We start from the raw sequence: 25,051 nt of genomic DNA, 5'->3' as shown, positions 1-25,051 counted from the left end.
TAAGTACAATACTGTAGCTGTAGTGGTAGGCGGGTGTGGACCTGCAGTAGTGCGGGCGAGAGTGGATTTCCACCACCGTATTCTCGCCTCCGTGGACTCCGGTGTTGCATTATAATCGAGCGTATAATTGTATATACGACTATAGTTTCATTATTAATATTATTATTATTATTATACGTACATGTTTATAATACATTAACGTGGTAGGTAAATTGAGGTATATAGATGTATATGTCGTGATGTCAGGAAGGGCGCAAAGCGATTCACGCGTGGCCTCCCACGCGCAAGTAGACAAGACCGTTTACCAAAAAAAAAGAAAAAAATTGTATACAATTATTATGTATTGTAATAAAACGGTAGATACATGTATAACAACAATAGGATAATATAATATAATGTAGTACAAGTATGTATGTATGTATGTATAGTATTTTATCGTCGATTGCAAGAAACGCATATGTTTTCAACCAAAAAATACGAACGTATAATATTAGTGTTATATTTTAACTTTATATATAATAGTATTAATATATATATAAGTATATAAAAGTAATATAAGTCTATAAACATCAAAAATATATTAATCACCCGAAAAAACTACGCAACACTATATTCCGTTCGTGTTGAACGCGATATTTTACATATATATATATATATATATATATTATATCATAATATAGTCGTTAAGTATTGTATTTATAGATATGTAAATAGGTTTTATGCCAGTAATTTGATGAATAGAGCCTGTATAATTATCCGTAGTATCTCAGCAGTTCGTCTTAACGCTAAGTACAGGTTCCCTATCCCTACTTTGGTTTATACATTTTAAAAGTGTAAGTAGGAGCTCGAGTTAATATATAATCAACTTTATCGAGAGAGAAACAAAATATATAATATATTTATTAAAATGTATGTTGATCTTATTAATTTGTGGATGACGCGATACCCATCCCAAGCGTTCAGTGATTTTTGTATTGTGCCTTGATATAAAGAATATTGTAATGATGTATACTACTAATATGTAAAAAAAACAATAAAAACAATTAATAACGATTCTTTCGATACGCGAACAGACAACACATTTCAAGTAATAGAGATCTAACCCAACAATAACCTAGTGACAAATTAAATAAGTCATATCCTCAAAGGACCATTCCAAGGTCCATCCCGCTATACGTCCCTATATAACAGGAAAATACAACCCTCTCCCATGCATTTCACCTATAAGCCGTCAGTACGTACGGACCGCGCTCACTGCGGACACAGTACGTGCGCACTGATCACCGGTACCTGAACAGGTTGGTATTGAGGCAGGTTTTAGAAAGTCATATTTTTAGAATGTTGGGTTTTAGAATATCAAGTTTTAGAAACACTATGTTTTAGAAAATAAAACTTTTAAAATTTAAATGTTTAGAAATATTTTTATTTTTTATGCTGTTAACTCTCATATATAATGTTTTCTAATAATTCTTTTATAATAAAAAACAAATATAATAATTGTTAATACTTAAGATTATTAGCAATAACTCTCGTAAATTCATCTAAATTATAATTAGAATCATCAACTATTCGTTTACATATTTGCAATAAGTTATTATTTCGTGTTTTATTATATTTTCTTTTCTTGAATACTTTATTTGAAATCAACGATTCGATTGTTGATTCAGTTTCATGTTGTTCTTTTTGAATTTTGGAGATAAACGAATGTATACCAGGATGAATTGATAATAAACCATATATTTTGTTGTGCCAACCTTCTGATGAATTGGATGTTCTTGGCATTTCGTTCACAGTTCGACTGTACTGACCACATATCAATTGGAAAACATGGTTCGTAACGCGTTGCTTCTTTTTTTCTAAACCTCATTCTAATTTTTCCAACCACGTAGTTTTCTTCAGAATATGTAACTAGATCAATTTCATCGTCATCAAATTCAGATTTCAAAATACCCCACGCTTCCTTTACTTTCTCCGGGGGCAAAAATGCTAAACTTGTAATTTTACGGGCATGAAAATTGAACTCGAGTACATTTTGGTACTTTGTAAACAAACCCAACGCTTGGATCTTACGATATATTGACTGTTTAAATGGAAAAAACATGTCGAGTGGATTGAAAACGGAAATACGGTATTGATTGCATTAATCACTGCCTGTTCGAAATCGGTTATTATTTTCAAATTATTATTTTCTTTAAAAACAATTCCATTTTCTTCAGCAAATTGATTTAAATTAGAAAATAACATATTACATAAATCTTCATCTTTTCCAGTCATTAATGCAAATACTAATGGAAATACCATTTCATTTCCATCTCGCAAAATTAAACCGTACACAACATAAAATTGTTTAAAAAGCTTAGGACATGATTTAAAAGTTCCGTCTAAAATCCAAAATTGTGAATTCTTTAAATAATAACAATTTTCAATTGTTGTGAAAGCCATGATATAATCATCATTTCGTTTAACAGTTTTATTTAAAAATGTCTTTCCACTCAATGTATCAACAGATAAATCATTATGATCAGAAATGTGGTTTGGTTCTTTGATATTTATTTTTGTTTGTCTTTTTAAAATTGATTTAGCTGAGCATTTTGAAATTTAAGAAGCTATAATATTTTCCACTTGTCAAATTGAATCTTGATATATAGAACTTGCTATCATTAGTCTCAGCTGCCTTTCTTTTTATGACATTTTTAATTTTTTTACATTCAATTATCTGCGGAACTGGGCCATGACATTGATCGGAAATACTAAATGCTTACCTTTATCATCGGATATGTGTGTATTGGCAATCATAATAGTTTGAAACTTAGCTGTACAGTTGCGAGATCTCTAATAATAAACTATTTTTTCATCAATTTAACGAATTTAAATTTGATTGAAAACGTATAAAAACCCATTTAAATCTAACATATCATGTTTTTGATGAGTCAATTTCATTAATGTCAATGTAATATTGGAAATTGTATTTTGCAATTCGGCAAAAAATTTATAATAATTTTATGTTACACTACGTATGTATTTGGTATGATGTACGGCACTGGACTAAAGTGAACTACTTTTTGATAATTTTCGTATTCTTGATCAGATATAATCACATATGATATCAATATAAAAGTCTATTATTAATTAATTATTAATTATAATAATTATTATTATTAATTCTACGGTAATACTTGGCAATATCAATAAAATATAATCTTGATAACGATTACTGAGCAACACAGCATTATATTTACAAATATTATGTATTTTTGATATTTCCCGTTTTTCCGATCAAAAATATTTTATATTCTAAAACACCATTTAACATTTTTCTATAACAAAGATTTTCTAAAAGTTCCATATTCTAAAATATAGATTTTCTAAATATTGTCATTCTACAACTCAGAATTCTAAAACTTGATTTTCGACAACATGCACCCAAATCACGCAGGTTAGCTGTCATAAGCAGTGGCCCAACTAGGGGTGGGGTTTGGGAATTGTGAACCCCCTTCCCCCCGAAATTTTTCTGCTGTTTTTACAAATTCTACTTAAGAAAAAAAAATTTTTATCTTGAAGACGCGAAATGGCTGATTGATATGATATTTGAATATTATTCGTATTATAATTGATTACAATAATAATATGACAATATTTAACGTTTTGTAACGTTCCGTTAAACTTAAACATCAATAACCTTACTACTACGATTTCTCGATATTAGTTGTACCTATAATACTTTTTTTTTGTGGCATCACAATATGAAATAGAAGTTAAACAATTTAATTTGTAATTTAAATATCTTACTCATAAACCTAACTTAATCTTACTTCCTTATCCCAACCAAACACCTGCAGAAAGTGCTTACTTTTTTCAATTTCACAACCCCCCCAAAAACCAATTCTAGTTGCGCCACTAGTCACAGGCTAACCTTTTGACGATCCAAGTATCATTGTTTTGCATTAATTTTTAAGTTTTGTGTTTTTTGGGCGAGTGTCGAGGAGTATCCATAGTTAGCTCTAAATACGGTGTCTGTGATTTGATGTGATGTAATGTGTCTTGATTTTCACCTTCACTCTACCTCTACAATAGTTGTACATGATCGAATCTGCCACAGAACAAGTAAGTGCTATTTTATCTAACTTATAAGGCTATCCACTGATCGGCTTTCGAACCTTTATAACCCCGAAACATACGAACGTACGAATGAAGTGCAGCGAACTTAGATCCTCTATCAAATATATAGAACTAATATCATATATGTCTAATAATTATCTGTAGTCTACGATTTATATTGCTGTCTATATTTTTTTATCTTCAAATATAAATGTATAATATTTAAATAATTATTTTCAACAATTATACCATATCAACAAAATAATTAATTATAAAACATTTATTTTCTTGAGAATTATTCATTATTTTTTTAGTACAACTAAGCAATCAATTTTGTTGAAAACGTATAAATCGTAACCGTTACTGTTTTTGTAACTTCTCGACCCAGGTTGTAATAATTATTCACTAACAACTAATCAAAATAAGCAAAAACAAATGTACATTTTATTTCATTCCTAAATTAAAATGTTTCTCATTTATTTCTCATCGAAAAGGAAATTCTTTGTTTCTTTGTTAACCATCTGGATTATTTTCTTAATCATTCATAATTCATAAGCCCTTCATTGTTTCTATAAATATTTATAATATATATATATAAATGAGCACATTCAGGATTATAAGAGGAAGCTGAGCTAAATATCTTAATACCCCTCGAAAAAAACCTAATACATCCCAATAATTTCTCTCAAAATCTAAATCATAGGTATTTCAAACATATCCTAGGAACCAATTTCAAAAAAATCTTCTCTCATTATTATCTCTGTCGAGTCTAAATATCTATTACAAAGGGAAAATCGTTTGATTCCAACAATGTATGTCGTCTCATTAACAATAAACTAAAATTTTGAATCATTTTGCATTACCTATTCATTCGATTTGCAACTTTTTTAAATTTTATATGCAGAGTTATTTTTTTGTCTGCACTCAGACATGTTGTTTTTCAAGTTGCATTCGTGAATTTTTTTAATTATTAGTTATTATTGTCTATACCAACTCTAAATGTTAATATTATTCGAAAGTTTACTTTATTTTTCAATTAATTATTTTGTTAATGTATATAAATATATTAGTATTGGTTCTGAATTTATTTGGCCTCTTAACACAAGTTCTTGACGACCATATAAAAGAATGGATATAATGAATAGAAAAACTGATTGTATTTCTACTCCTATTTTATACAACACCTAAACTCCCCTCTCTGACTGCACCATTGTTCATACATTGTTCAACCATTATGGAAATCAAAACGTCAACACTAAAATATATTGTTTTTACCAATGACGACTTTTCAATAATACAATTAGAAATAGTTAGTTTTAAGACTACAAACTTATTATAAATTATAATAATATTAATAATATATACATAAATAGTATACAGTGATGATAAATGTTGATCAAAAGTCATAAAATAAAATATTACACAGTTACATCAAATATAAATACTTCTACAGTTATGTGATAAATTGGATTATAGTGGAATATGCATATGTATTGTGTATCATAAAAATATAATTTTAATAATTACTATGATTTTCAAATTGTTATAAAGTCGAATTGTATGATTTGTGATATTTCTTAGATACATTAAAAATCACACAAAATTAATATTAATATTCACCTTATTCAGTCACTATAATTTAGTAATATAATAGCTATAATTTGATTATTATAATATGAGATGAACAGAGCTTAACGAATACGTACTTTGATGAAGTATTTTTACATAATTATAATAATCTAGATTCTACTTAGAAAGGAAATTTTTTTACTATTTGATATACACAATAACATATTTAATTAAAAATAAATATTGCAATATTTATAGCGTAATATTATGTAATTTCTGTGAAGTATCCTATCAAAAGATAATAAAATTAAGAATAAATTTGTAAATCTAGATGAAAATGAATAACTGTAAAGTAAATATACTTATATTACTTGTAATATAATTTGTAATATACTTGTAATATACTTGTTAAATATAATTTAAGTTATTTGAAATGTTTTTTAAATTTTGAAATATAATTCCGTTTAAACCGCTGACATTAAAAATAACTTTGAAATAAATTACAAATAGAAATATATATATATATAATATTTGGTATCAAAAATGGTGGAAAATATCACGATAGATTTAGGCTGACTTTATTTTTTATATAGTTGTGCAATGTTTCCATAAACAATGTTATTTAAAAAAATCAAAATATCATTGGAAACTTAAGCGAAATATAATAAGAAGTATCCATTAATAGCTAGTGCCTATATCGTAGACTCACCACTGTTATCCAAAAATAAATGACATTTCTGTCTACAAAACACAAATAAATAATTCTACTCTAAATTTGTAAATGTCATTACAGCAATATTAAGTCAAAAAGTAATCACGATAATACCTTTAAAAGATATAAGACTTTGACCGCTTCTCGTTTTTATATTAATCATCAGAATTTTTTTAACGTCTTTTCTAAAAGTAAATCAATGTTTTTATATATATTATAAAACTATATAATTTTTTTTTAAAGTTCTTATAACAAAAAAATAATAAAATGTATAGTTTTATTTTACCAAAAAAAATATTAAAATTAACCAAAATTATTTCAGAATTATACATGGTCAAAAAATAGTATAGGTATCAAATAGTTTTAATCTGGATTGTGTTAGTTGAATTAGCACTCACTATGCATTTATTTATGAGACAGTCAATAATTCAATAACGATTACTATTACACATTTTTTCTGCTAATATTAGTTCATAATTGTTCCCACTTGACAGATAATCAAGAATTCGCTTCATTTAGTTAACATCATAGTTAGTTAGCATTATCATAAACATTTTTATCGATAGATAGAAAGTCATTTACCACTCACACCCCTGAATTCTGTCCCACCAAGAATTTAAATTCCATCAAAAAAAAAACTGAAACTTTTTTATTTCAAAATAATCTTTGTAAATTCTTAAAAAATTATAATCACTTATGATTAATTGTTATTTTTTTATTAAAAATATATACACCTAAATAATGGAATAAATTGTAATTATATATGTAATTTGTTGTTCATTTTTTAATAAGCTAATTGAGATAAAAACCTCAGAATTTTTGATATGTATCTCCCTGCAGGCACGTCTAACCTATGATTATCATGTAATCCACAAAGATATTCATAACCATCATAACCCTCTCCATATGCAATATCCATGTTTTATATCTCTTTTTCAAATCATAATTAAATATAAAATCATAATAATAAAAATAACTCATAATGTATCATATTTAATCGAACGTATTTTTAAAAATTTAGATTTTTTTAATTTAAGATCATGATAAATATTTAATATTAATCAATCGCAATAAATAAATTATGTTAAATTATTATCTTCACAACTCTGAAAAATTCTAACTATAAAATACTTTTACTTATGTAATATTATAATAGTACTTAAGTAAAAGTATATTAAATTATAATCTCAACTTTACAGTAAAATAGTTTTTGAACTAAATATCACTTAAATATATATATATATATATATATAAACTATCATATTATTTTTCCTCCACTAAGCTAATATTATTTCAAAATTATTATTATTATTATTTAAAAAAAACCTTAAGTTAGAAAGTATTTAGTGTTTTAGTCATACATATATTGACTATCATATAATAATATGTTGAACTATATTATGATTTAAATTGCTACAAGTACTCAAAAATATGAACTCTTATAAATACACGTGATCAACACATGTTGTCAATAAATACAATAATTACATTTACACAATCGTACACGTAATTTATAAATGTACAGAATATTTATAGAGGGGATTGATTAATCTAAGGTTAGTAATAGAATATTTTGTAGATAAAAATTTCTAAAAGTGTAGACTGAAAATTATTTGAACATAGACATGTAACAAACTATCTATCGATAATGAACACATAATATTGTTTAAATTATTTAAAAATCATAGGTTCAAAAAACCGATTACCATTGGATGGTTTAAAATGTTTAAAATACTAGATATTTTCCTTTATAATTACGTAATAATAACATTTAAATTTTTATTTTTAATAAAATCTAATAAATACAATAAATATTAAACTGCACTGAATTTAAAATACACTACATAAAAACCGCGAAAGTTGTAAAAATCGTGGCGATGACCGCGTTATTTTAAAAAATGAAAGCCATCTAGTGAAATACACTAGAGGTCAAATGGTTAATTCATTGTACTTTTTAGAATTATTAAACATATCAAAAACCATTATGATAATAATTAAAAATCATTAATTTTTAATTATCACGATCGTATCGTAAGTGTACCTGAATTTCGAACCACTCTGACATTTTTGACTTAAATCAAATTTTAGGCTGACACACGACTATCATATAAATCTCATTACAGGTAAAAAAATGCCACAAAAATACCCACCATTTTATACTTTATATTAATCAATGGCTATATGATTTACTTATCGACTATATGAATTAAATAAAAATGAACAGTTAAATATGATAATACCAGTACATATATCGTACTAAGCAGTGTATGTATCTCGTAGGTGATATATTTAAAAATAGATTTAAAAGTCATGCGCTATTGTGATATTTGCTATTTGCTGATTTTTACTAATAGAACAAACGAGTGTAACTATACACGTATTTAAAATTTATAATAAATCAAACTTTTAATATATTACTTGTATATGGATCGAGCCATTATTCTTTTCAACCGAGCACAGGACTTCTTATAAACATAAGATTGATCTAAATAAAATATTTACTAACTTGTGTATTGATTCTTTTGCAGTAGATACACAAGCATCACTAACATTTTAAGTTAAAAAAATACATATTATTCCTAGTTGAACAATATACATACATATGCTCACTATTTCCGAAAAACTCCAAAAACGATAAGAACGGTCCACGCTTTGAAAACACAAGGTAAACGAAATTTTTTGCAATGAAAAAATGTTTTATGAATAACACTACCCATACAGCATCAGGCACGTATACAAGGTAGGATTTGTGGGTTCAACCCCCCCCCCCCTCCCCGAAATTATAAGAAAACATATTTTCATAATACGAGTACTTCCATGCCAACTCTTAACGATCAATAGTTTTTGTTCGTGTACAAGATAGATACCTACTGGTAACTGAATCAAATTTGTAGTCTGTTATTAACTGTTAATAATATTATTGCACCATTGCGCCATTTTTATTTGTATAATTTCTCAGTTGGAAAACACGAATTATTTGCCATGGTTGCGGGATCTGAAATACAACATTGGAGCAGGGGAGGGACAGTACCTTCGCCAGTGCATACAGATCGTGTCAAGAAATGTACCGAGGTAACTAGCGCGGTCATCTAAGATCACCGTGGCCCACGATGATTGATTGATTATAAACAACCCCGGAATCGTAATATAACAATTAATATGTATTACTCATGCCTACCTACAGGTTACCAAGGGGTGCAATTGCATGTGCTCTCGTTGGGGGTGGGTATGTAATTGGACAACTTGGATACCAAACATTATAGAGTATGGTAAGCAAATAATATTATTATTATAACACGAACATTATACCTATACGGCACTGGGTGTGGACATCTTCATTTTAATTAATTATAATAAATCTTAATTTCATAAATGTATAGTTATTTTAAGAGTAAATTACAATTACAGACAACAATTTAAATAAAGATTTTTTTTAAAAAAAAAAAAAAAAATTGGTGGGTGGGTGAGTAACTTTTTTTAGTTGCGTATGCTCTCAAAATACTTCTGTGCACCACTGTACCTAGGTGTTGTTGTTGTACCTGCGGTCGGATAAGTAGATAACTACGACAACCTAGCCTATTCGTGAGACGTGACACCACCAATGGGAATATTATATAACACAGGTACACTAGCATCTAAATTATATTATTACTTTTCGATACGAAAAGAAAAAACGTCAAATGTTTTTGTTGTTATAAATTATTAATACGGTCACGGTAATTTTATACGTTTTTGTATTCCACGCGTGAACATTAAGTTGATTTCACATAATTATCGTGTATATCAGTAAATCAATCGCAGTGGGGTAGTACAGTAATAGCATAGAATTGACAATAAATTATACATTAAAATATATGGTTTTTCGGAACATATGACATACACTTATAACAGTGCGTACATACATTATTTTACATAACTATTATTATTATACTTTTTTAAATATAAATCAATTATATTAGTTATCCTATCGTTGATTAATAATATTAATAATATCATCGCCTCAATTCAAGACTGCAATAACTCAAAAATATTCAGAATTGAGTTATCTACGTGATATTATTTGCAAAATTAGAATGATTTCATTTCTATAACGCAATAACTTTTAGTTGTATTATTCGCCTCTAGAGGTCGTTTATTTCATTCTAGAACCAGTAGTTGCAAAATTTGAGTTATTGCAGTCTTGAACTGAAGCGTCGATATTGATATTGGATATGAAATTACATAAATTGTATTGTTTATAATTGTTCACTCGATTGCATTATTACTTGTAGCTTGCAGATTTATCTAGATATTTTTTCGAACTCTGAAACTGTACTAAGAAATAATAAAATTACTTTCGTAGTTTTGTCGGCCTACCTTTAAGTGCGTACATAAACATAATTCCCGAATATTGTCGTTCTAGACCAGGGATGGCAAATCCTTTGAACACTGCGTGCCCAAAATTACCTTTTATATATATATATATATAGAGAGCGTGCCAAGAAAAAAATATTAAAAATATTTTATTTTATTATATTATAGTTAGATTGTATAATTAATGTATTAGTATAAAAAGGTTAGTTTAGGTACATTATAATAATAATAATAACTATAATAATATTGCTTTGTTAATTATTTATATTATATTATAGGTCCTATAATATTATATATTATATAATACATAATAGTAAAACTTTTCGCGTGCCATGGATTTTGCCATCCCTGTTGTAGACGCTTTATGCTGTTACATGAATTTAATTTTAAAATAACAATACATGCTTTTCATTCATAAACTGTTACTATATTCGATTTTTTACAGTATTTTTATGAAATTATTTAAAATTATGATATTTGTATATATATATATATATATATATTTATATATTTAAAAAGGTACCATCAACTAAAGGTAACCTACTAACTTACACTAATTAGATTTCAAACTTGGCATATCATTTCAATAATCATGAAAACTATAGAATTTCTAAATAAAAGTAGTTATTATGTAGGTAGACGTGTAATATTTTTTTAGTATTTTACAATTCTGTGATATAATCGACTGTTGTTTTATTATTCCATAACACATTTAAATACAAAAGGAATCTAATCGTACGTTTGAAAATATGGATACTCAGAATGGTACGCTATTTTTGAAAGGTAATTTTCCCATTTTCTCTTTATAATTATTCCAATATTAACGTTAAACTTAAAATTATTAAAATTCATTTACTTTTAAGCATGTTTTTTCGAGTTTGAAATCCAACTGATCTTAATCATTTTTTTCTCACCAAGGATTTTGTTAAATATTCCTGATACGGATATAATAATTAAATAATTTCATGTCTTAAACCTTGTATATTTATAAATGTCTTAATACATGTACAGAATTCCTACATTACGTTTTATATTTTTAAGTTAAAATGTTATTTAAATATAGATTTTTTATTCATTCACTTCAACCTTATCTTGGAATGATTATTTTTTTAATGTGATGATTTATCAGTGTTTCAAATTAAAATAAATAATCCAACTAACAAAGTGAAGGAAACATTGTTGGAATCTAAAATCACATACTAAAATTTTAAAATGCATTCATTTGATGCCGGCTACCAAAAATTAAAAATTGAAATTTCAAAACTTTTAGATACCTACCTACTATTTTTTCGTCATCAACGAAAAGTGCTTTTTAAAAAATCTATGCATGTATGCATATAATTAAATAATTAAATTTAATTATTTTAAATAATGCAATAAATATATAAAAAGTAAAGATTGATGATAATAATAATAATAATAATAATAATGCTATCTATTTTATTAATACCTACTAATTTATTATGTTAATAATTATGTAACAATAACACAATATTAAGCAAAATAACAAACACTAGATTAGGTTAGGTAATCTTACGAACTATCCATGTATATACAAAGCTGGGCAAGTTAATGAAAATAATTTACTGGAGTTAAATTAAGAGAACACAAGATTGATAAGTTAACAGTTAAAAATTCATAAATTTAACTCGATAAGTTAAAAGTTAATAAGGAAAAAAATATTAACTAAACTCAGCTAAAAAAAAGTTAATTTTTTTTAATACTTTTTTTAATTAGTATATAAATTACATAAAAAGTCACTGCATTATTTAGAAAAATCTAATTTCCTAATTTATAATAAATAATTTAATTTAATTTTTTATCATAATATACAGCAGTAGCATCGAATTACAATTAGATTTAATACCCCAAACAAAAATTGCTAATTGAGTAGTATATGACAAATCTATATCTACTTTCGTCAAGCGCCAGCGAATAAAAAATAAATTTAGAAATTCGTTCTTTTAGAGTACTCTCAATGTCAGTTCCCACTTCTTCTATACACTTTGTTACAGTCACTCCTGATAAACTCGATTTGGAAAAAAGTTATTTTTGTGCTGGACATAAAATTTTAGAGGTCGTCTCCATGCACTCTTTTATAAACTCACCATCAGTGAACGGCTTTGATTTAGCAGCAATTTTTTGTGCTATGATATAACTAGCTTTGACACTAGCTTCTGAGTCTTTATAAAATTTTTTTTAAACTTAAAAACTGACCTTATATATTTTTCATTAACGAAGCAAGTTTGTCAATTTGATGTTGTCCTTGTATCATATCATACTTTACTTCATATTTGGTACCATAATGTCGTTTTAAATTATAATCTTTCATCGCTGCAATCGATTCTTGATAAATCAAACATACAGCCTTTTCTTTAACTTGAATAAAAAAATAATAATTGATCCATCCAATTAACTATAAATTATAATACTGTCCATTAAATAATTACTATTTAAGACTTTAAATACCTAAATACTAAAACAGATTCAATATTTTTGGGAGGAGGTGAACTCCCAACCCCTTAAAGTAAATCCTTGAGTGGCTTTTGACCAAATCATTTAATATTTTTATCGGCGCCACTGTATATTTATATATAAGTATATTTTGTAGATACATGCAAGTTTAGTAATAACTAAAAATCAATCGAGAATGAATAAAATAAATAAAAATGAATAAAGGAAAAATTGAATTTGATTGTTCTGTTCAATATACTTTAGCTTATATTTTATCAGTCTCAAATTTTTCTTTAATATTTTACCTGTTGAGGCAAGTTTTTTTTAACAAATTTTCAATTTTATAAAAAAAAAAAAATTAAATTACTAACCATGACCTTAAAGGTGTTTGTAATTTAGTAAAAATATATAAATATTTCAGTAGATTTTTACAAGCACACAGTAGGTAGGTATACGAAAAGTTGTTTCCTTCAAACTACATGATAAAAAAGATAATTGATAACTGATTATGATAATAGCTTTCCATTCTTAGGACATTTAACATAATTATTTTACATGCTATGAAATTATTAAAATGAACACTGAACAGTGTTAATTTAACATGCACAAGTAGATATTGTGAATTATTTGTCTTACGCGTTGTCCATTAATATTACTAATCTCGTTTTTCTGTAAATCATTCACATTTTCAGTGTAATGAGGTCTCATAATTTTGTTTAAAATTAATTTTCTATTTTTTCAGTTTAGTTTTTACTGAAAACTGAGTAGATTTCATGATCTTAATTGTCCGCCGATTACTAGATTATACCGTAATCAAAAACTGTTTCCAAACATATGCAATCAAGATGAACATATTATTGCCACCAGATGATGTACGAGGTATGAAAATTTTTAAAATTGATAAATTCACGAAATCGGTTACTGTGCCTGTGTTAGTAATTAACAAAAATAATGTTGAAACTGCTAATAGAGTATTAAAAAACTATATTATTAAGATAAAAAACTTCAAATCAATTCGTAATGGATCTAATGAATATGAATGTATGTTTTTCCTTGATCCAACTAAATTTTCTTCATGTGATGATTTCAAATTAGATTTTGTCTCCACTCAACATCTTAATTATGAAACGATCCAGTTGAGTTATGATAATTGGAATCATGATGAAATACTTAAAGCAGTATTACCTGAAAAATCTATGTTATCAAGTTATTCTACAATCGGATCAATTGTGCATGTTAATCTTAAATCTGAATTACTTGATTACAAGAATATTATTGGACAAGTTCTTAAAGACAAACTTAAAGGGTGTAAAAGTGTTGTAAATAAAATTGATAATATCAATAATGTATATAGAAATTTTGAATACGAAGTAATTTGTGGTTCACCTGATTTAAAAACAACAGTCAAAGAAAATAAATGCTTATTTGACTTAGATTTTTCAGAAGTTTATTGGAATCCAAGATTATGCACTGAACATGAACGTATTATACGTAAACTTAAGTCAGGAGATGTACTGTATGATGTATTTTCTGGTATAGGTCCATTTTCTGTACCGGCTGCAAAAATGAGATGTATAGTAATTGCTAATGATTTGAATCCAAATAGTTGTAAATGGTTAGAAATAAATAAAAAAAAAAATCATATTAAAGATGAGTATTTAAAAATTATCAATAAGGATGGAAGTAAATTTATTCAAGAAGATTTAAAAACTCATTTAAGTTCATGGTCGAAAAAAATTACTTCAGAAAATAAAGTCCATATAACTATGAATTTGCCAGCTATTGCTGCTGAATTTATAAAGTACTTTAATAAATTATTTGAATGGGAAGATATAAATGATTATTCATTACCAATTTTACATGTTTATACTTTTGTAAAAACTGATCAAAGTTATGAAGAAGGATTAAAATTAATAATAGAAAAATACTTAAATAATATAAAAAAGGATATCCAAGAAATTTTTAGAGTTAGAAATGTGGCACCAAATAAGGAGATGGTTCGAATTACAATACAAACAACAAAGGATTTTTTGTGTAAATCTGAAATCATTAAAAAAAGAATATTCATTGAAGATGAAACTGAAGGTATTAAAAAAAAAAAATAAGATTCATATTTTTTGATAATGTAATATTAAATACCTATTTAATAATATTTATATAGATACAAATATAACTTTTTGACTATATCATGTATTATTATTGTATTTTTATATTTGATTAAATTATTTTTTTTTCATATATTATTAATTTATAAGTTTTTAACCACTGATCTTTTTAATAAGGATCTTGTGTGTTTGGTTAATCTCTTGTTATTGAATTAAAGTTATTTTTATTTTAAAAATTAAATTTTTAGAATATCTTATATTTTTCAAATGTATTTACATAAATATAAGCTTCTTTAGTATTTAGTTTAATTAATTTGTTATTTTAAAAAAACAAAAATATTACCTAGAATATAATTATAATTGATAGACGTTATAAAAATCACTGCATGTTTGTTAAAAAATTAATCAATGTTGTTATCTACTACATATATATTTTTAAAATCAATTTTTTACTAACAAATCTTAAATTTGGAAAGTTGTATATACAAAAATCAATAAAATTAAATTATTACATAAGTTGTTGGAATTGAAAAATTTTACCCTTGATCCTATTGATGACACATACATTTATATTATATAACCATTGATTATTCTCTAAAGTGGAGTATAAAGTAAACATTTTAATATGTTTTTAATAATTTAGTGTTAATATACGTTAAAAAATATGAAATTATTTTTTATAATGTAAAAATCAAATATAAAATTTACTTTTGTTTTAATAAATATTAGTTATAAAAAATATATTTTATTATTTGTGTCTTAGAAATAATTGAAGTATTTTTTTATAAATATTTAATTTCATAAATATTTTGTTTACAATAATTTGCACTTATGACACTGATAAAATTTAAAAATTAGTTTTAAATATATATAATTATAGTTAGATATGAAAGAACATTAAATACATTTTAATTCGTACCATATGATTGTTATGAAATAACATAAATAGGTATTTAATTCGAAAGATAACTTATTGTTGTATATTTATTTGTAGAACTTTAAATTTTTGCATCTGGAAGAACACTCAGAACTGAATTATGTACATGAAAAGATGACCATAATGGACAATACATCAGGCATGGTGCTCAAATATGTATATAAACGAATTATTTATTTTAATTCTAACTGTAAAGATTTAATCATCAGAACTATTAAAATAATAAACAATGAAATATTGTCTTCAAATAATTGTGATAAATTAGAATTTATCATCTACACAGACTCTTTTGGAATTTATTGTAATGATGAAAATATAATCAAACAATGTGAACGATTTTTAATTAGTACATTACCAGAAAATACACTTGTATATCCTCATCATACAGTGAATTCAATCAATTTTGAAGATATTTTGAGATTTCAAACTCAAACACATCTGACTCTTGGAAAAAGTATTTTTCAAGCTATTCAAGTAATTATTTTAAACTGTAGAAATATAATTTGATTAAAATAATCTATATTTATAGGTAATTAAAGAAAGTATTGACAAATTTACTTTAAAAAACATATTTTTGAGCTTTAATGGTGGAAAAGATTGTGTTGTTCTATTGTACTTATTCCAAGGTGTATTAAAAGATTTAGAAATTAATGAAACAATCAAAGCTGTCTATTTTCAATCAGATGATCAGTTTCCAGAAGAAGAAGACTATGTACAATCTACAGTAAAAAGGTGCATACCATATTAATTAATGAAAATATTAAAAATCAAATAATAAATAGTTTTATATTTTTAGGTTTAATTTAGATCTAACAGTAATCAAAGGTGACCTTAAATCTGGCCTTTGGGAATTTTTAAAGAAAAATTCTCAATTCCGTGCATCCATAATTGGTACAAGACAGTCTGATATAGAGTCCTTAAAACTTCAATTTTTTCCAAGTAAAATAAAAATATGCACAATTATAATATTGATATACACTAATACAATCAATTTATTAATTTTATATTAAAACATTATATTCAAGGTTAAGCTTCTTAATTGTTGAGCTATTATATATATATATATTATATTTTCTACTCATAGCAAATAATTTAACCTTACATTGAAATATGTAAAGTAACCCTTAATATGCTTGAATTTAATTCAAATATCTGAAAAAGTTCTAATTTCAATATTTTAAATCATGTAAAATAAATTTAAAAATATGAAAATAGTTTATTATGTCTAACAACAGAGAAAAACCAATAAGCAATATGTTGAAAAAAATTTTATTTATGCTCTCATTATAGTATTTATGAAATTTCTTGGTTTTTGTTTCAACTTGTCTTGATGCACTTCTATCACTTACCTTTATTTGTTTTTTATTTAATTTTTATTTAACTTCATATGATTAAATATCTAATAAGCTAATAGTATTTAAAAATTAAATTATGTTTTATCTTTTCTGATTACATAAATATTTTTGTATAATTAAATTTTAATTTAATATAAATTTCACTGAAATAAAAGAACTTAGATAAATAGTATAATTGTTCTCATTGGTATGCCCTAAAACTTGTTTAATCAAATAATCTTATTAAATGTAAAATATGTAATGTTAATATACATATAATGTAAATATTAATAATTAAATATTAAAAACTAAAAATATAGAACAAATTGTATTAAAGTATAAAAGAATTTATATTGAATCGATTATTTTTTTACTTTTTGTAGTTAACTGCTAAATATCCGTCTCCTCACCAAAATGAAATATTTTTGAACTATATTATAAGTAGTCTATTTTTAATAATTTTAGAAAACTGATCCAGGGTGGCCTGAATTATTTCGGGTACATCCTATATTGCATTGGAGTTATGATACAGTTTGGTCATTTTTAAGACAATTCTCGATACCATATTGCTGCTTGTATGATAAAGGGTATAAAATTAAAAAATCTATATACGCAGTATTTATTATTTATATAGTATACGCTTAACTATGTATTTTATTTTACAGTTATACATCTCTAGGAAATCGGTCAAAAACTTACCCAAACCCAAATTTGAAATACATAGATAAAAAAACTGGACAAGTTAAATATTGGCCAGCGTTTTTGTTACAAAATAGCAATTCAGAACGAAATAATCGATTATAATACAATAAGAAGTATTATATTTGTAATATAGGTGAAAGTATTAACAATATAGATAAAATAAATTAAAAAATCCAAAAATATTGTTTTTCATTAATGGCATTTTATAGTTAAAGTACTCCGTACTCCAATCTGCCAAACAGATGCAGCATCGTCAATCAAAGCTGCTTCGATATGAACTTGATGTTGACTTCCTTGGTTAAAACTTAGACAAAATTCTGATGCAAAGAAGTCTTTATGGGGTTTTACTGTTTGTGTTAACATCAGATTTCCTTCAGTTTGTCTAGCATCATGATTTCTTGTAATTAAATGTGACATAATTGTTAATTGAATTCCATCCACTTTACGAAATTTAGCTTTTGTTCCATGTTGTACAACTCCTTCAACTTTAACTACAAAATTACTTCCCATATTTACAGTAATAGGCTCTCCGTTAACTCTAGGTTGAGGCGATACCGCTAAAGTTATAGTAGTAGATTGTAAAGTTTGGAAAAAATATCGAGGAAAACACATAGGTGTAGTTGCCAAAAGAGATGCTTGTTTTTTAAGAGATCTTATATGTTTATGAGTGATTGCTTTTTCTTTTACTGTACTCATTATTTCTAAGAGTTCTTGTCTACACTTAACAATTAATTGGATTTCTAAGGAACCTTCTTTTTCCAATTCAGAATCCAAAACTGGACATTCACATTTATTTGAAACTGCTACGGTTTCAATGCTATGAGCCATCAACAGGCACAAGTGTTGTAAAAGTTGTAAGTGATAAAGTGTATTGGGATCAGCATCAAATGCTGATTGATATAATCTCCAATATAAATCTGCACATCCTTTAAATTCTTTTGCTCTTTTTCTTAATTGATTAGTTATATGACCATAGCTTTGCATTTCATCTCTAGTAGCTTGTACAATAGCTGACGCAATAGCAGGAGGAGGAGTAGTACAAAAACTGTTACAAGTAGACAGTAAACGCATAAAACATTGTAATAATTCACACCGCAGACGAGTATATTCTGTTTGAAAAATTAGCATTAATGATGCAGCTTTCAATGCAGCTATTGCTTTATAATAGGTAGATATTGATTTGCCCAAGTTATCTAATAATTTAGAGGGATTTGATGATGCAAGTTGAGACTCTGCAGTACTTATAGTCTCTAATGCAGCCAACCAAAAATGCATTTGTTCTGAACTAACACGATTATTTAGACTACCAAAAATTGTGGAACTTATACTAAAATGACCATATCTAACAGCAGCTCGACCAATTTTGTAATTAGACCATAGGTCAGTATTCTTTATTGTATCTTTAATTACTTGCTTAACGTCTTCATGTTCCTCATAACCTGCTATGGCTTGGAAAATTACAGTACATAACAAAATTGTAGTAGATACTGATTCTTGGTCTCTATTTTTATTTAAGTCTGTTAAACGTTTAAGAAAAATTGGTAGAAATTGTTGTAAAGTACCAGGTAAAATACCTCCAAAGGCAGCAATAGCTTCACATATCAATGGATTTAATTCAGATCCATCTTGTTGTAATGGTTTAACAACAAGTGAAACAAAATCTGGGATTAAATTTTTATTAGCCTTGCATAGCAAAACAGATGACCGTAAACCATCACGAAGATAATATGATGATTTATCGTAGTTTACTGGAGTACCATCAACATCTACTACCTCATCAATATTATCAGATTTTAAAGTGTTCTTAATAAATAATCGTTCTTCAATGCTTAAACCTTCTAAACCATTATCATGTGTATGTCCAGTAGACAATACAGACAAAAGATAACTTTGAATGCAAACTTTTAAAGTATCAATATCACTTTCTGACAGAATGTCTTCTTCAAAACCATAACATGCGATATTTGTTAATACTTTAATTGCATTTCCAGCAACTGATTGATGTAATGAACTGGACTCAGCAATACACATTTTCATAAGAGGACTAACTGTACTGTAATGAAATTGACATATAGCAGGAGATTTTATCAATGGTACAAATATATTAATGGCATCTGCTTTTAAATTATTATCTACATTAAAATTTTCACAAATATTAACCAAAGTGTTAATGGTTTGTTCTGACCAAAAATGTGCACCTTCTTTAGCTATTTGATATAAACCAGAAATGGCACATTTGCAAACTAATGGTCTTTTATCTTCACTTAAATATTTTAAAAGTAATTCTATTTGCTTTGGTACATCAACTAAAATTGACAAAGCTAATTGATTAAGAGTCTTCAGTGTAACAAGAACAAAATCTTGAGCAGGATATTTCTCTAATAAATCAGTACAAAGTGTTCTAACCATTGTTGCAGTAGTCGTATCATGATGCATATGTTTTAATATTGGAATAAGTTCAAGTTTCATAACAACATCAGTTGAAATACCCTGAATCATGTTTGAAATCTTACTACACATACTTACAGCAAACGATTTTGACTGAGCTGCAAATTGTGCAGCTGCATAAATTGCAGATTCTACTTCCACAGAATTGTGTGAATCTAAACTAGTACGAATACTATGATGTACTTGCCCTCTTTCAGGTATAATACGAGCAACACTACCCAGCGTACGTAAAGTCAACCCTCTAGCAACTGGGTCATTAGAATGAATTACGCTGTAAATTCTACGGACAAATTCATCAATATTTAAAATTTTGTCTATGTGTTTTTCGGTCTGCTGACATACTTGCAACACCCAAAAACGAAGAAAATTACTGCCCAATCGAAAAACATCAGCTAACTTCAAAAATGACGAATTGATGAGAATTGGAAAAGGATATTTTTCAATAAGTCGAGGGAAACGTACAATGGCTTCACATTGTTCTCCGGCACGAATGGAACGAAGTCCTTTGTCAAGTTCGATTAAAGCAGAATTAGCATCTTGATCAGGTTCTCCAAGAAGTGTTTCGCAAATAGTGTTCCGTAGAGATGGCATATTGAATATGTTTACAGTCAAATATTATAATTATAATTTATAATGAATAATTTACAAAAACACGTTTTACCAAAAATTACAGAACACTAAACGAATAACTAGAATAAAAATATGTTCACATTCCTTAAGTCATACTAAACACTTTTGTCAAAATAATAGTTTACAATACTCAAGCACTAAACAGATTAAAAATAGTGATTAATTAATGGTAAAATTGAAAGCACAATAAAAAAAAAAAAAGTTTCATAATTTATTGAACACAATGGCATAAGCTATGTTAATTTGTGTTATCTGATAATAACAGCGAGTTATCAGTGAGTTATCTTTGAGTAAATGCTTAAACAAATGGCGCATTCGTACTGTCAGTGTTACAGAAAACACGTTTAAAATCGAATTCGCATTCAATTTACTGTATTGACGTAAGATTTATGATTTGATAAATAATCCAGTACTCACTTCAATGCACACGAGTACAGGAAGTAAAATAATTTTTAAATATCGCCGTGCGATATGAGTTATTCATATTTTAGAAAAACCTATTAACCTTTTGTGAATTGACGGGACTTTAAAGTCCCGGCGAAAAAAAAATTATATAAAATAGTACATTTGTATTATAACGTAGGTTACATCTGTTGGGACTTTATAGTCCCATATATAATCAAAAAAAAAATAATAATAATAACATTAATCCATTATACGTTATTAGTGTTGAAATTTTCAATTATGCTTATACGTGTTGCTGAAAAAGTGCTGACGAAAATCGCAATTTATAATTAATTTTAAAGATAATGATGCACTTCTTTTTACTTATTATTGTGTAATAACATATAAGGAATGTATAAAAATATTTTATACTTGTAATTTTAACTTTTTAAACATATTAGATAGTATTTTGTTAGTGGGACTTGAAAGTCCCGTCAGTCATTTAGATTTTTGCATAAAATGTCTGTCGAAATAAAATATATTAATTTTCGAAACCGTTTTGTTTCTTACATAAAAAAAGATGAATCCGACTACAAAATGTTGTGAATTAAGTTTATCAGGTTAAATTTTTTATTTATATAAGTATAATATGTATTCATATTACAGATGAGCGCAATAGTAATAGAGAACATTGTAAGATAATTATATTCATGAAGGAGAATAAAAAACTATAATATGATGATTTTGAGTTATAGATTTTTCCACAAACTTCAAATACTTTTAAAAACTTGTTTGAATTTTCAACTGTTTATATTTTTAAAAAATATAATTTAGAAATGTCCTTAACTTCATAATAAAAAATACATTGCTTATATGGGAAGAAAAATTGCCCTAAATGCCTGACGAGACTTTTAAGTCCAGACCGTAAATGACTGACGGGATTCATAGGTCCCAGGACGAAAAATGAATGAAGAACTACATTTTTATGTATTTTCAAATTTTTTTCATTTTTAACATAGAAAAACAGAGCCGTACCGAGCCATTTTTTATCCTGAGGCAGAACTGAAGCAATGCGCCCCCTCGGTTATAGGGTTATCACATTCACAGATTTTAATATGTATAATACGGATTCGGAAAAAATCTGATAAATTGTAATTAGGTTTCTAGCAAAACAAGAAATAAAATTTCTTAAAATAAGTTAACTATTTTATATTTTTGCGCCCCCCAGCTTCAGGCGCCCAAGGCAAGTGCCTCGCTCGCTTCACCCTAGTTACGGCTCTGTAGAAAAACATAAGGAATTGGCAAAAAAAAATTTCAATTATTTTTGTTTTTCTAGGTTTGGTCTAGAAAAGGTTAAATAATGAGATAAGAAGTAAAAGATACCTAATATACAAATAAAACACACTAAAGATAAACAAATTATTCATTAACATTTCAACATTGACATTTACCGGTTTTTTTTTTTTATAGACGGTCGTAAGTATTTATACGTTTTAGCTTAAGATTGACAATTATGATTTCTATTATACAAGGGACCCCAGTCAGATGAGGGACCTGGGAACATGCCCATAGACAGAACTATGTCAAATTCATTGTTTTTTTCATATTTTACACCAAAATATGAACACGAAATGAAACTGAACAGGCTTGTCAAATCACGCGCAGGTGTAAACTATATTAAAATTGAATGATAGGCGATTTTAATCAATTTTTTGAATCAATCTCCATGATCCGATCTTTTAAAATATCAATTTATTCTTAATTATACTTTTATTTTTCTTAAAATTCGATCAGTAGCGGTACGCAGAGCCGTGCCGATAAGAGATGGCGCCCAGGGGCAAAATGACAAATATTCGCCCCCTTCCCAATTATTTAATCAATTATGAAATAATTTTATACAATAATAAATCATGTGATTATTATTAGAAAAAAAATTAAAAATAATGCAACTCAGTATTAGTATTAATAAAGTATTTATTTAAAATTATTTAAGTTTATTATTGTTATTGTATTATTTAAAATTTAATCTTTCTGGACTTGATTGAAACAAAATCTTCAATATCATCTTCAAAGTCGATTTTTTGTGTTGTTTTATTTTCTGTTGATAATATTGCCGAGTTAGTTAGTCTTTCTTGGGACATGGTCGATCGTAAGTATGTCTTAATTAATTTTAACTTACTGAAGGAACGTTCTCCAGTTGCCACAGTAACAGGCATGGTAAGGTACAATCTGTATGCAATCACCAAGTTTGGACATGTTGAGTCAAGTTCACGTGATTTTATTGCATTTAAAATATTTAAAAAATTAGCGTTTTGCCCATCTCGTAGTACTACTTTTGCTTGATATTTAAAGAATTCTATTTCGTTAATGATTTCTGGACCTATATCTTCATCGTATTTAATTGCCAAGTCAGCTGCACATTTTTTCATCATTGCAACAGGTGTCAAATAGTGAATGGCCGGAAAGAAATTCAAAATCATTAGAAATAATGGATAATTTTTCAAAACGCCATTTAATTTCAGCCATCATATTATCAAGAACTTTGTAATATTTTAATGTTAATAATTGATCGGCAGAAAAACCTTCACTTGCTGACCTTCCTCCACTTGTGATTTTCATTTTTATTTTTCGTTTTATTTTGAATTCTGATTTTATACCAAATTTTTCACAAATGCTTATCGTTTCGGTTTTAATTTCTTCAGTTCCATTGTCACGCATTTCTTGAAGAAAAATATTTAATGAAATAAACATTTTTGAGGCCTGACCAATGGTAATAGTTGAAAAACTTTGTAAAACTTTATTCACACGAGAAATTTGATTTAATATTTTATCCCACATAATTAAAAAATAAACAAATTGCAAATCAAGTTGTTTTAAAATACTTTCTGCACTAGCTATTCCGTCACCAAAAGTTGGATTAGTAGATATTTCACGTAAGGCCTTCACTAGTTCACCTAACTGACAATATAACGAATGAACTGAATTGTATTTGGATGACCAGCGTGTGTCACTATGCGTTTTTAAAGTAATTTTCAAACACCTCATTAATACTTCTCATCGCTTGTTGAACCGGAAAAATAGAACGAATTGAAATATTTCAATAGATCGCGGCAATATAACTCACCAAACCACCAAACTACAGCTAATAATATTTTTCTGTACAGCTGTAACTTGTGGGTATTAGTTAACAATTTATCGTGGGCACCGGGTGGCGGAATCAAAATAAATTTTGTAATAGCTACATTGCTACATACAATATAGTACTATAATAACTAATAAGTACGACGAAAGCAAAGATAAAATAAGACTGGAGTACGTATACCAT

At 26.7% G+C, this 25,051-nt stretch overlaps 2 protein-coding genes across 7 annotated transcripts; one reads left to right on the top strand and one right to left on the bottom strand.

Annotated features, from left to right (window-relative positions):
- The first annotated feature begins 9,983 nt into the window (after window positions 1–9,983).
- On the top strand, window positions 9,984–18,429 carry LOC112682768 (tRNA (guanine(37)-N1)-methyltransferase-like). Of its 5 annotated transcripts, XM_025553493.1 has the most exons (6): window positions 15,068–15,271; window positions 16,286–16,702; window positions 16,758–16,960; window positions 17,025–17,164; window positions 18,026–18,149; window positions 18,228–18,429. In XM_025553493.1, exons 1-6 carry the CDS (start codon window positions 15,161–15,163, stop codon window positions 18,364–18,366), a joined length of 1,134 nt encoding a protein of 377 aa, XP_025409278.1. In that variant the 5' UTR covers window positions 15,068–15,160; the 3' UTR covers window positions 18,367–18,429. The 5 variants fall into 5 exon arrangements, with proteins under 5 accessions (XP_025409275.1, XP_025409276.1, XP_025409273.1 ...); XM_025553490.1 differs by lacking the exons at window positions 16,758–16,960; window positions 17,025–17,164; window positions 18,026–18,149; window positions 18,228–18,429 and adding an exon at window positions 9,984–10,002 and having other exon boundaries at window positions 13,929–15,271; window positions 16,286–16,379; XM_025553491.1 differs by lacking the exons at window positions 16,758–16,960; window positions 17,025–17,164; window positions 18,026–18,149; window positions 18,228–18,429 and adding an exon at window positions 11,497–11,515 and having other exon boundaries at window positions 13,929–15,271; window positions 16,286–16,379.
- Window positions 18,386–21,551, bottom strand: LOC112682767 (integrator complex subunit 7). 2 transcript variants are annotated; one of them, XM_025553487.1, is made up of 2 exons: window positions 21,055–21,203; window positions 18,386–20,992 (listed from the first exon to the last, which is right to left on the bottom strand). In XM_025553487.1, exons 1-2 carry the CDS (start codon window positions 21,099–21,101, stop codon window positions 18,457–18,459), a joined length of 2,583 nt encoding a protein of 860 aa, XP_025409272.1. In that variant the 5' UTR covers window positions 21,102–21,203; the 3' UTR covers window positions 18,386–18,456. The 2 variants fall into 2 exon arrangements, with proteins under 2 accessions (XP_025409272.1, XP_025409271.1); XM_025553486.1 differs by having other exon boundaries at window positions 18,386–21,551.
- Between the last annotated feature and the right edge of the window lie 3,500 nt (window positions 21,552–25,051).

This window comes from Sipha flava, unplaced genomic scaffold (genome assembly GCF_003268045.1).
Source record: "Sipha flava isolate LNK unplaced genomic scaffold, YSA_version1 210_pilon_pilon, whole genome shotgun sequence".
Classification (NCBI taxonomy): Eukaryota; Metazoa; Arthropoda; class Insecta; order Hemiptera; family Aphididae; genus Sipha; species Sipha flava.
Note: the sequence above shows the minus strand (reverse complement) of the source record. Positions and strands in the feature narration are given on the sequence as shown.

Coding starts and splice junctions, on each gene's coding strand:
- LOC112682767 (XM_025553486.1), bottom strand. CDS start 21,303: ATGCCATCTCTACGGAACACTATTTGCGAAACACTTCTTGGAGAACCT.
- LOC112682768 (XM_025553490.1), top strand. CDS start 13,960: ATGATCTTAATTGTCCGCCGATTACTAGATTATACCGTAATCAAAAAC.